Source organism: Schistocerca gregaria, chromosome 5, assembly GCF_023897955.1.
Source record: "Schistocerca gregaria isolate iqSchGreg1 chromosome 5, iqSchGreg1.2, whole genome shotgun sequence".
In the NCBI taxonomy this organism is placed as follows: Eukaryota; Metazoa; Arthropoda; class Insecta; order Orthoptera; family Acrididae; genus Schistocerca; species Schistocerca gregaria.
Window position 1 is genome coordinate 608,321,868 of NC_064924.1, and position 13,612 is coordinate 608,335,479.

The 13,612-nt window shown below is 41.2% G+C and overlaps 1 protein-coding gene across 1 annotated transcript in view; it reads right to left on the reverse strand.

Annotated features, from left to right (window-relative positions):
- LOC126273043 (general odorant-binding protein 70) overlaps positions 1–13,612 on the reverse strand; it is a 123,920-nt gene that overhangs the window by 35,506 nt on the left and 74,802 nt on the right. Inside the window, exons 3-4 of the mRNA XM_049976438.1 lie at positions 11,255–11,328; positions 1,739–1,786 (exon numbers count right to left, since the gene is read on the reverse strand). Of these exons, the coding sequence (XP_049832395.1) occupies positions 1,739–1,786; positions 11,255–11,328 (122 nt within the window). The remainder of the gene's footprint in view (positions 1–1,738; positions 1,787–11,254; positions 11,329–13,612) is intronic.

Sequence of the window (13,612 nt, forward strand, 5' to 3'; positions counted from 1 at the left end):
ACCGGCACAGGCTCGCGATATGTGTTTACTAATCATCGCTCTCGTCTCGCGGAAATGTCGGGCACACTGCAGTCGCTTCACCCTCTGTGCGTCTAGGAACGAAGTATTCTCTCACGTTGTCCGCCTTTGTCCGAATACTGTTGTTGCACCTTCCCATGCCGTTTCCTGGAAACATTACGTAACAGACACATGTCCAACAACAATTTTTCGTATTTGACACGTGTTTCACGTTGCGACATCGTACCCAGAGTCCCAAATACATTACAAAGTGCAATTTCTGTATTTGTTCATGCAGCAAACTTCAAAATTATGCGCCGTTACGTGCTGTCCGAATACTTTTGCGACTGAGTGTATATGAAAGAGAACATTGACCCTGCCCTAATTGCTGGAACAAGATTTGGCGCTTCCTCTGTGGAAGCCATCAGATTTTGTCTCGACCTCGAGAGAATGAAATCGTATACAATCTGAATGCACGGGAAATATGTGTTGCATGTTTTTATTCTTCTTACGCCTTCTCGATGTCTTCCTCCTCTTGGGTGTAAGGAATTAAAAATTTTAGATAACTAACTTATGATATCAATTAAAAGTTACCTTTACTATTAGAGGTGGCCAATTTTGTGATTGACTGTATACAATAACGTTGTTTGGTACATTAACTTTTGATAAATATTTTTGATTACACGGAACTGATTGTCTAATGGAATGCAAATGTCTGAAAAAGGAATAATTCGATATCAAAAATTTAATTTTACATTAACAAATTTATATAATAGGAAAAAAGAAACTGCGAAACAGAGTTTCTTAGTCTCTCTCTCCATGGAAAAAATAATGTGTGATATTATCTTGACAATCTAGAATAATGAATTGTGTGTCAGAAACTTTAAATAGTATTCACATTACAAATTAAAAGATGTTTACTCGGAACTGTCCAGCCAACAGCAGCTCAGCTACAGCTATTTAAAAATGAAAATATAGTCACAACAGCAAGAAAGATTTTTTTGTGAGCTTACCGGTTTCGGTATGTTGTAGACCATCTTCAGATCTCACATCATTTTCGTAGATAGGAGCCGTTGACGGAGTAGGCACAACGACTCGACGAATCTGAATGCTGAGCAGCAGTTAGCGTTCGTGGAGTCGTAGGGACTGCCCCTTTCAAGACCACCATTTACCATTATGATGTGAGGTCTGAAGATGCTCTACAACAGACCGAAACCGCTAACCTCACAAAACGTCACGACTTTTCACTTACATTTTTAAGTAATAATGAAACCGCTGTGTCCAAGAGATATGTTCTCAAAAATTAATTATTTAAAAGTTGATCACGAGAGAAGGTTTATGTGGATGGACAACTCAACTGCTGCATGTATAACACGCCGGCCAGTAGCCTTTAAGCAGCAGCAGCTGGCTGAGGACACTGGAGACAGACGGCATCGGATTGAGGCCGCCTCTGGCGACACCGTTATTAGTCTGTCCAGGTTACCGGGTCCGCGGCCGTCACACAGTTGTCCACTCACCAAGGGCTCTGCAAGAAAAGGCTCGCCGCAGGCATCGCGCACGCGGTCCCGTGGCCCAGTTGCCTCTGGTTGCAGACTTGCGGCGACTTTTCGCCGCGTCCACGGCTGCGCAACTCGCCCGCAGGCGGCGCCATTGCGCAACCGGGGACAGCAGCCCACCGACCCGTCCTGCTTGCGCCCGCCTCCCTGTGTTTACCTACAGTGTCTACGCTTTCTCTGCTTACCTGCAGGCGGCCGTGGGGTCCCTTGCGGAAGAGGCAGCTCACCATGCACTGCAACAAAAGAAAGACATGAGTTTCAGAAACATACATAATCTCCACAACAGACGACCAGAGCAGCGGCTCAACTGGGTTTTTCACTTAACAGGTAACAAGTTAAAGATTTTCCCAACGCAATAAGAGCATCTTCTGGTAATCCCATCAACGTTAATCGAAATACAGGGTGTTACAAAAAGGTACGGCCAAACTTTCAGGAAACATTCCTCACACACAAAGAAAGAAAATATGGTAAGTGGACATGTGTCCGGAAACGCTTACTTTCCATGTTAGAGCTCATTTTATTACTTCTCTTCAAATCACATTAATCATCGAATGGAAACACACAGCAACAGAACGTACCAGCGTGACTTCAAACACTTTGTTACAGGGAATGTTCAAAATGTCCTTCGTTAGCGAGGATACATGCATCTACCCTCCGTCGCATGGAATCCCTGATGCGCTGCAAAACCACGTTCGTGATGAACACTAACTTGTTGATGCTACGTACTGATGTGCTTGATGCTAGTACTGTAGAGCAATGAGTCGCATGTCAACACAAGCACCGAAGTCAACATTACCTTCCTTCAATTGGGCCATCTGGCGGTGAATCGAGGAAGTAGAGTACATACTGACGAAACTAAAATGAGCTCTGACGTGGAAATTAAGCTTATCTGGACACAAGTCCACATAACATCTTTTCTTTCTTTGTGTGTGAGGAATGTTTCCTGAAAGTTTGGCTGTACCTTATTGTAACACCCTGTATACCTGCAACAGTATGCATACCAATATGTACAACAACGCCTTGCATAGAAACGGGACTTTTCGGCCGCCACATCTCCTGTTTTATTAATGATAGAAAGTTAGGGTCCAGTGTTTTGGATAGCGCATGGGTTAGGGACCATTTATATGCCCAACAGCAAATGGAGCTAATCGGTTGATTCTTTTTGCATTTGATGCCTTCTACTGTGTGCTTGATAGGACTGACGGAGGCACCATTAGTTCAAATAGCCCGAAATTAAGCCCATAGAACGTTTATGTGGCATAGTGGAAAGATCCGTTCGTGCCCAAACTCCTGCACCGGCAACACATTCGCTGTTATGGATGGCTATAGAGGCAGCACGGCTCAGTATTTCTGCAGGGGACTTCCAGCGACTTGTTGAGGCCATACGACGTCGAGCTGCTGTACTACGCCGGGTAAAACGAGGTCCGACATGATACTACGAGGTGTCTGATGACTTATGCCATCTCAGTGTATGTTGTCCCCGTGACAATATTATGGTCGTTGTTGTACCCTGAACTACTCACTGCATCTCCTGTTACTGATCAACCATCGTAAGGACAAGTGGTGTGAGGTGTATTGGTCTGTTTACAACTCCATTGCATATTGCTATGCTGGGGACCAATTACTAATCTTTGCATTAAGAAATGATGGTCTTCATTTTATATTTTGTATGTAAAATCCGTAATCCTAGTCTACCAGAGGACCAAATAGCAGATTTTGTTACCTACGAAATCAGCAGTACATCAGTGTACCTCTCCCGACATCACGTAAGCACACATTTTATTTACAATCCGCCTTTAGAAAATGCGCCGAAGGATTTCATAGAGTCCATAATAATTATGTGAATGGCAACCCCGTATTATCTAGATCTCGAGTATATCTCTCGAACAAGAACATATGTGTAAATCTGAATGGGGGGCTCCATCTGGTTCCCAAGTTGTGCAGCGACCGTAAACCATAAAATTAGCAAATAAGCAGCAACCAGTCGCATGATCATGTTTTCTGTATTTAATTTTGCATATCGATTTCAACTGATTAACAGCTATCATCGGTGCTTTCAACGTGCATGTTCCCTGAGCAATAACACTGTCTTAAACAGACGTCAAACATGGAGTCCATTCCATGTTTGACGTCTGTTTAAGACAGTGTTATTACTCAGGGAAGATGCTCGTTGAAAGCACCGATGATGGCTGTTGATCAGTTGAAATCGATATGCAAAATTAAATAAAGAAAACAGGATTTAGCGACTGGTTGCTGATTATTTGGTAATTATATGTGTAAAATATGATGACAAGTACACAGAAAAAGTTGATCTGCTTAACTTCTTAATATATTCGGTTAGGGGAGAGATACAACAGAACTGCTGAAACGGCTAGACAAATCTTCATTTGCATTTCGGTTCCTATCAGACTTAGGTGATATAAACAGAATGAAAGCCAACATACGTCGCTTACTTTCGTTCAATAGCGTCATACTGGACCATTATTTGACGGTAATTCATCAAGGTAAGCTTGTAATACGAACCATTTTCTTAGTAGCCTCCAGAACGTCGAGCAGAGGATCATTAATGGAGGTGTGGATACTAACTACAGCTTCCTATATTAATTTTGTCATAAATAATATGTCTCCTCTTCAAATCAATAGGTTAGTCCATGTAATCAATACTAAAAAGAAAAAGTCACTTAATTTTTTCCACAAATACGTATGATATTCAGGAACACAAATATTCAATAACTTGGTAGCAGCAGAGAAAAGTGTAGTTACTATTAAGTTTCAGTGCCAGAGGAACAAAAAGGTTTTACTGGTGGTCAGCTCCTTTTACACCAATCAAGAATCTCTTAATAGTATTACTTGATGTACTTCATTCACGTAAGTATTATCCAAAATCTTTTAGCACATCTTCAGTGCAGTAGTGTGACAATGGAAGTACGTGTTATAAACTGAGTTTCTGTGTAATGATGTGAGGCTGAAGTAGACTACACTTCAGTATATTCCATATTTACGTGTATTGTGGCTAGTTTCCTATTGCCAGTTAAATGAAAAAAAAATTGATATAATTTTGTCATCCATTTAACTTTGAGTATTTATAATAAACATTATTATATCTCCTATCTGGTATATATCCAATAAAAAAAATAATAAAATAAAACCACCACCGAGGAACTGTCAGAATAGAAGGAAATTCGGTAGACATGACGTACATATATAAAACAAAGAAATGATTAATACTTCGGAAGAATGGGATGATTTATGCATGAGGAAGAGCTTCACAAACTGAGCAAGTCAATAACGCGATGGTCTCCCTCTGGTCCTTGATGTTATTGTAGTGGTCTTCAGTCAGAATCGTGGTTTGATGCTGGTGTCCATGTTATCCTGTCCTATGCAATCCTTGTCAACTCGTAGTGCAACCTACACCCTTCTGAATCTGCTTAGTCTATTCATCCCTTGGTCTCCCTCTACTATTTTTAACCTCCGTGCATCGTTCCAATACTAAATTAGTGATCCCTTGAAGCCTCAGAAAGTGTCCTACTAACCGATCCCATGTTAGTCAAGTTGTGCGACAAATTCCTCTTCTCGCCAATTCTATTCCATACCTCCACATTAGTTACGTGATCTACCCATTTAATTTTCAGAATTTCTCCCCAATTCTGTTCCGTGCCTCCACATTAGTTACGTGATCTACCTACCTAAACTTTAGCATTCTTCTGTAGCACCACATTTCGAAAGCTTCCATCCTCTTCTTCTCCAAACTATTTATCATCCACGTTTCACTTCCATACATGGTTACACTTTATACTAATACTTTCAGAAAAGATTTCCTGACACTAAAATCTATATTCGATGTCAACAAATTTCTCTTCTTCAGAAATGCTTTTCAGGCCATTGCCATCTATATTTTATATACTCTCCACTTCGACCATCATCAGTTATTTTTCTGCCCAAATAGCAAAACTCATCTACTACTTAAAGTGTATTATTTCCTAATCTAATTCCATCAGCATTACGTGATATAACACTACTACATTCCACCATACTCTTTTGTTGGTGTTCATCTTACGAGTATATCCCCCTTTTAAGACACTATCCATTCCGTTCAACTGCTCTCCGAAGTCCTTTGCTGTCACTGACAGACTTACATTGCCATCGGCAAATCTCGAAGTTTTTATTTCGTCGCTCTGGACTTTAATTACTACTTCAATTTCTACTGTTTCCTTTACTGCTTGCTAAATATACAGATTGAGCAGCATCGAGGATAGGCTATAACCCTGTTTCACTCCCTTCTCTACAGCTGCCTCCCTTTCATGCCTTTCTACTCTTACAACTGAAATCTGCTTTCTGTACAAATCGTAAATAGTCTTTCGCTCCCGCTATTTGATCCCTGCCTCCCGTAGAATTTGAAAGAGAGAAACGTTGGTTTGCTTTTCCTTAACCTATCTTCTATGAGAAGTGGAAGTGGCAGTGTTGCCTTACGTGTACCTGTATTTCTCAGGAATCCAAACTGATAATCACCAAAGTCATCTTCTACCAGGTTTTCCCTTCTTCAGTAAAGAATTAATGTTAGTTTTTTGCAGTCGTAACTTACTAAACTGAAAGTTCGGCAATTTTCAAACCTGTCAGCACCTTCTTTCTTTCGAATTGGAATTATTATATTTTTCTTCAAGTATGAGGGTAATTCGCTTGTGTCATACATCTTGTATTGATTTATCTATTTACACGTCTAGTTCCGTAGGGCCAAATTGAGAAGAAAATCTCCGAGGTCATTTAAGGTGTTAGTTCATGAAATTACAAAATAAAAGTAATAACACATAAAATGAAATGTTTATCTACCAAAAGAAAAGTCAAGCCATAAGTTTATGTAAACTCAATCAACAATATGACATAGGAATCAGCTTAATTTTTCTAGAGACTCCTCAACAGAACAGAAGGAGAGACCCATGAGTGAACTCTTCAGTTTCGATATGAAAGCCCTTGGAGTACTGCTAAGATATTTTAACCCTTGTGGTAGCTATTGAAAATGGATGCAGTAGTATACAGCACACCTTTCTGTACAAGAGTTAAGGAACTTCAATCCAAATGCAGATTGTATTTCTGCCTCGTATTAAAAGAGTAAAAACTGCTAATTCTTTAAAATAACAGATATTGTTAACAGTAAAATATATATGTATTGAGAGGCCAATGTCAGAATACCTGGACTAATGAACAGAGGTAGACAAGAAGTTCGCGAACTTACGCCACTTATTGCCCGAACAGCCCATTTCTGAGCCAAAAGTGTCTTTTGAGAATGGGAAGAGTTACCCCAAAATATAATACCATACTGCATAAGCGAATGAAAGTAAGCAAAACAGACTAATTTCCGTGTTTAACGATGATTTACTTGAGATACCGTTCCAATAGTAAAAGTGGTAGCATTAAGTCTTTGAACAAGATTCTGAACATGGACTTTCCACGACCGTTTATTATCTATCTAAACACCTAGAAATTTTTAATGGTTGAGTTTCACTAATCATATGCCCATTCTGCGAAATTAAAACGTCGGATTTCGTTGAATTGTGTGTTGGAAACTGTAAAAACTGAGTGTCACTGTGATTTAGTGCTGCACTATTTGAAACAGAGCCAATTTTGGACACTACATCCTTTACTACCAAGCTAATGTCATCAGCAAACAGAAATATTTTAGAATTACCTGCAGCACGAGAGGGCATATGATTTATATAAATAAGAAAGAGCAGTGGCCCCAACACTGATCCCTGTGGCCCTCCTCATTTGACCGTACTCCACTCAGACCAGTAGCGAAGCTGACAAAAGAGTTTTGTCATCGATGGCTCTCCCAAGGCTTTCGGTAGGTATAACGGAATTGGTCCTTATGCAAGCAGTTATCCGACTCGGGGTTGATTTACAGACTTGCTGGATGTCCTTCAGAGTGATATCGTACCAGGTTCAAATGGTTCAAATGTCTCTGAGCACTATGAGACTTAACATCTATGGTCATCAGTCCCCTAGAACTTAAAAATAGTTAAACCTAACTAACCTAAGGAGACCACACAACACCCAGTGATCACGAGGCAGAGAAAATCTCTGACCCCGACGGGAATCGTACCCAGGAACCCGGGCGCGGGAAGCGAGAATGCTACCGCACGACCACGAGCAGCGGTCATTAGGTTCTCTCTGTCTCCTGACCGGTCTGTGCTGCTCATCAGAACAGTTCAATGTGTGAATCACTCAAGACAGTTCTACTCTAATCAATGCGATTCTTGACCGGAGACATGCCTGGAGACGCCAAGACGGCGCTGGGACACCAGTCTGACCGTCGCTGACCATACCGCCGGACAGTCAGAAGTGACTGTCTGCCGGGCCATTTCATTTCATAGAAGGATCCGTTCGATCGTTATCCACGTTACAGCTCGGTGCATCGATGATATTCTACACCCTGTTTTGCTGCCTCTCACGGAAAATCATGTGGGCTTGCATTTCAGCGAGATAATGCCCCACTACACAGGGCAAGAATTTCGACTGATTTTCGTCGTCGTTGCTAAACCCTACCTTGGCCGACAAGGTCACCAGCTCTCTCCCCAATTGAGAACGTTTGGAGCGCTAAGAGCAGGGACCTCCTACCATCTTTGAATCTTGAGGATCTATCGTATCAGCTGGAGAGAATTTAGCACTACATACCTCAGGAGGACAAGGAAGAACTCTGTCAATCAATGACAAGCCGAATAACTGCTTGCTCAAGTGGTAGAAGTGGACCAGTGCGATGTTGACCATTTTACTTTATGGAGCTCTTGCTCTTGAATAAGTCTTTCAGTTTTTCTGAATTTGTAATCATTTGTTTGTCTGTACATTTACATCACGTCTGTCGATTTCCCTTCGATTTGAATAATTCCTTCTTGGCGCGTTTCTTCTTCTCTTCTTAGGATGTATATTATGAATTCTTGAGGATCTCCTCAACTTCGACCTATAGCACAATATAATCGAATGGAAAGGGAAAGCTAAGCTTTATATTGCCGATGCCACTTTTTCTTTTCTTTCTTGTTTTTCTTTTTCAAATGCTGAAATTAGCTATCACATACAAACACAAACTGTGTACTTTTCTACTTCCGTCGTGCAGGAAGTTGTACTCGAAACTTTCTTCCCCTTGTTTCATAGAGAAAATTGTTTCCTTTTAAAAGGTAATTGCAATTAGTTATAAAAGAATGTGTTGTATTCAAAGTTTCTTAGATATTTTATTTATACACCCTTGTTTCTGAATCACGTAAATACGAGCTCTAAGTATTTACGTAGCTACAGTGTAATACACACACCTACTGATAGCCGTAGGTGGCCTTACAGAGAAGCTAAAATAAATTGCATTAAATAAATGAAAAGAACGATTTTATTAGAAAAGAGTTGCTTGTATTCATTTAGAACACCTTATATTTATATGAGTGTCCTTCATACTGACGCTTACGTTGCATTATGGAGTGTGGTAAGACTGTGTTCCCTTTTGAGCTCATTCGCAGTCATATAGCCTTTCAGAATTTCCCAGTAGGTACTCCACCTAATCACGGAGAGTTATATGTTCATTATATTTTAGCTTGCAGAGAAGCGCTGTATTTCGTCGAAAAACGGGAGGTTAAGTAGCAGACAAATGCCAGCAATTAACGACGCCATTAAGTTACTTGAAGCAGGTAGCAGAGTCAAGTTTTACCGTTAGACTGAAACTTTCGATGAAGTTTAATCCGCTTTGGATTTTCCTGCAGCCTCACCGTAAATTTGCGAGTAATGAGCACAGAAGAAGGTCGTAAGCTAGAGAGATGGGGGCATTCCAGTTTCGCAAACCATTTGCGGATTACAGCTCCGATGTGAAAGACTTGAGCAGCTTTGAACTTAGGCTTTCGCCACAAATATAGTGACGTTTGGATAGTGTCTCACGATGAACAGTACCTAAATGAGAAGCTGTTAACTCGAGTAAGAGAGACAGAAAAAAATCACATAAACTCTACACACCAGTGTATGATAGCAATCACTTTCTCCTTCTTGAAAACTGTGCAAGAAATAAATCTCATAAAATCGCTGCAGGTCGATAAATGACTTCAGTGGCTTTTAGATTCAAATTGATCGACTTACTGCCCTTAGATTCAGTTATAATCTTTAATATCACGTAACTGTAACTAAGGACGGTATTTTGTCGCAGGAGAAGCAAGTCTTACTGTTTTATTATTTTATGATGAAAACATTTTAGATAATGTTTTATGTAACTGTCATGACCAGTTTCAGCTGGATCAGGGCATCTTCAGATTTACAACTAAAATACTGGACAGGTGATACCCTCGCTGTCAGGTGTGTGCATCGCAACAGCTCAGAAGACCCAAAATGCTCCGCAATTATAACAGTATGGCAGAGACTTGGCTTTACCGTTACAATAAAATGGCAGCGCCATATCATATTTTAATTTATGTGTTCTTTTATTTACTAGTGTCGTGATCGCATCTGGTATACAGTGTGAGTAAGCCGTCCCTATAAATGGGTTTTATGCAACCTGCAACGCCTTCAAAACCGCTCGCTATATTTTCCTTCTCTCGGTCACTATGTGCAAACTACTAGACCTTAAAAAAAAAGAAGAAGAACGGGACGTCTCTGTACAACATTTCCAGATACTCAAGAGAAACTCATTTGAAGGTCACTTTTTTTACATTTTTTTTGAATAATTTGAAAAGTATGGCCTCTAGAGAAAACGTATCCGAGTTCGAAACTCAAATACATTACATTTCTCTACAAAAACTAGCTGTTCGTTCCATCTGAAGAACTAACAGCATGTAGCGAGTGAGAGGGAATGAAAACCTTGCTCGTGATATATGAATGCGTTGTGGGTTGCATAAAACCCATAGGTAGGGGCAGCTGAATCATTTCCGGGATATAGCAAGTGTGATATTACATTTTCAGTTGGCTACACTGCTAAGATGGAGACGATCTCGCACTGTCTACCGCTTGTGATCGGTACCACATAGTATCCCACTGAGTCCAAAATGGAACTGGCAAGTGCAGGGGCGTAATGAGTCAGAGGATTAGTTCTGTCATGTGTACGACGTTGGAGCTGTCCGACGCGCAATGCTCCTTCAACGAGAGTGCCATTTCCGTGTTCCACAAAGAAGACCAATGTCCAGTAGGGTAAAACAGTGGCGTGGGACGGATTCTGCAAACTGTGTGAAGCACAAGGGTCCTGAAATGACTGTTAGAATGCCGGAAAATATCCCATGAGTTGGAGCAGTTCTGCAACGAAGCCCATAGCGATCTGTCGGACGCCATTCCAGAACACTATCAAACCCGCGCACCCCTCTGCAGAGTATATTATTGTGAAAAAGTATTTAAAATTTCAGCCTTATAAGCTGCAACTGGCTCACCAGTTACGGCCGGGAGGCAAACGGCAGTAGGGGCTATTTCTGTAGAACATTGCTGGACGGAATTGACTAGGATGACGCTTTCCTCAAAAATTATTTGCTCTCTTATGAAGCAAACTTCCGTCGTAATGGGTATATATATATATATATATATATATATATATATATATATATATATATATATATATATATACGGTGCTATGCACGACAAATGACGTAAAGATATGGCCATAGCATAAGGAAAATGATTCTGTACACTTAATTTATCTGTGTGAACTACAGGTCACATTTTGGTTTTTGATATAGCGTAGATCGTTTTCAACTCACCCCAACCAGCAGACGGTCTTCGTCTGACATTTCTGCACTCCTCGTGCGCCTGGCTGCTACTGACTTGGCGTATTCTGCAACACAGCACGTGTACGACCTGTAAGTACTCAAGGAGTAAACGACGGGTAATACAGGATAATACATCAGATGTTAAATGTACATCACATTCTTGCAAAGCTTTATTGTTCAAATCGTAAGATACTATTTTCCATTGAAAAAATATGGATTCTATTGTGGAATATCGGGGAAAACTCCCGCTTGAGCCCCTATAGTTTTATGAAGTTCCGATAGGCGGCGGCAGTATATGCAGCCTGCAGAATCTCTTCCATCACGGAGATGCGTTCCAAACAGAGAGCTGTAACTGATTTTCTTTTGTCGGGAAACCAGAGCATCACAGATATTCATAGGCGCTTGCAGAATGTCAACGGGGATGGCAGTTATCAAAAGCTGGGCGAGCCGTTGGGTGAGGTGTCTGTCATCACTCCAACAACATGGCAGAAACCTTTTCGATCTCCCACGCGCCAGCCGTGCTGACTAAACTGCAACTCGTTAAGTGCTGGAACGTGCAGACGCTCTCCTTCGGAGTGACTGCCGGATCAGAATCAAAAACCTCAGTGTTGAACTGTCTGTCTCTGCTAGAAGTTATGACATACTGGTCCACACTCAAAGGTTTGTACCCTGTGGGTTCGTTGCGGTTTAACAGAAGAGCATAAAGAGAAACGAAGGACAATCTGTACTGAATTGCTTGCGCGTTACAGGCCTAGTTGTGACAATTTTTTGTCGAACGTCGTAACTAACAATGAAACATGGGTTCATCGCTTCGAACCGGAAACAAAACGGCAGTCCATAGAGTGGCGCCACATCGCCTCTCCTCCAAAGAAGAAGTACGAAGCCACACCATGAGCCAGTAAAGTTATGGCGACGGTCTTAAGGGACTTCGAAGGTGACATTCCGTTTGTTGTCTTCCCTGATGATGCAACGATCGATTCTGAAGTATATTGCATTATCTTCGGTAAATCGAAGAACGACTTCAGCGTGTCAATCGCCACATAAATGCAAACGAACTTCTCCTTCTCTGTGGCAAGACAAAGCCTCACATAAGTTTTTGCACCTGAGAGGAGCTCACAAAACTGCAATAGATCGTTCTTCCGCATCCAACTCGCAGCTTGGATTTCGCACCTTCCGACTTCCATGTGTTTCGTCCAATGAATGAAGTACTGCGCGAGAAACAATATGTGGATGATGGGGGGGGGGGGGGGGGGGGGTTGATACACCAGGCTGCTTGTTCCGACGTATACCATCGGTGTGTTACTATGCAGGTATACATGCCCTTCTAATAAGGTGGTGTAAGTTCAACGCATTGAATGGAGATTGTGTTGAGAAAACGAGTTTTAGTGCCAGAAGACCGGGGAATATGATGTATTGGAATCCTGAATAAATCCAATCTATTTCCAGAAAATATTGTGTTATATTAGTTGTAGAACTCTCTTCGAACTACGAATTGTTACATCCACGCATTTACATGTGTTAACTGATTACATTGCCTGATGGGATACAAATTTCCTGCCTTTGGAGAAGCGCACAATTTTATACATCTGGACACTTGAAACAAGTTGTCTACTATCCGCCATTTTCATACCATGTCAAGATCGGACTGAAAAATACTTATAATTAAATTCCTACTTAGATTACGAAATTATAAAGTAATAGAAAATAATGGGAGATAGATCAGACCCGTGAAGAAACACGAAAATGGACGAGAGGTTAGTAGGCATTTAGCAATAAAACTGAGAATAGTTTACTCCGGACTGTGAGCATCGGTTGAGACGAAAAATGGTACAGGGTAACAAACATCGTAAACTACGAGGTGAACACCAGCTGCACTGGCAGAATTTTAGGAGGTTGTTCATGGATGTTTTCTGGGAGTTTTGATACAGATGAAACTTGGTCTCTGGTGGCTCATTGCAGAATACTCCGTTTCGTTTGATTTCTAATCCTCATCTATCTTTGTATCCTCATCGTGTCCCAGAAGGAATAGTAAACATACTGGGATGTGACATGAAAAATGTCTGAAGTAAAATCTTCATATTGTCGGATGCCATATTCCGAATGGTTCCATTCACGGCCGACACTTGCTATGGACAGCAATAATATCCGCTTTACTCTCCGCCCTGGAGCATGCATTCAGCACTGTCCGGCACTTCCTGGGTTACGTCTATCCAGCCGTGTTAGTAGTTCACTAACAGTGACACAACACAGCAATATGGACAGTGTTATTGACAAAGAGGTTGTCGGTATGCAACTCGTGTATGGGTTTCAGTGAATGCAGTGGAGGCGTACCACAACGATGCTGTGCTG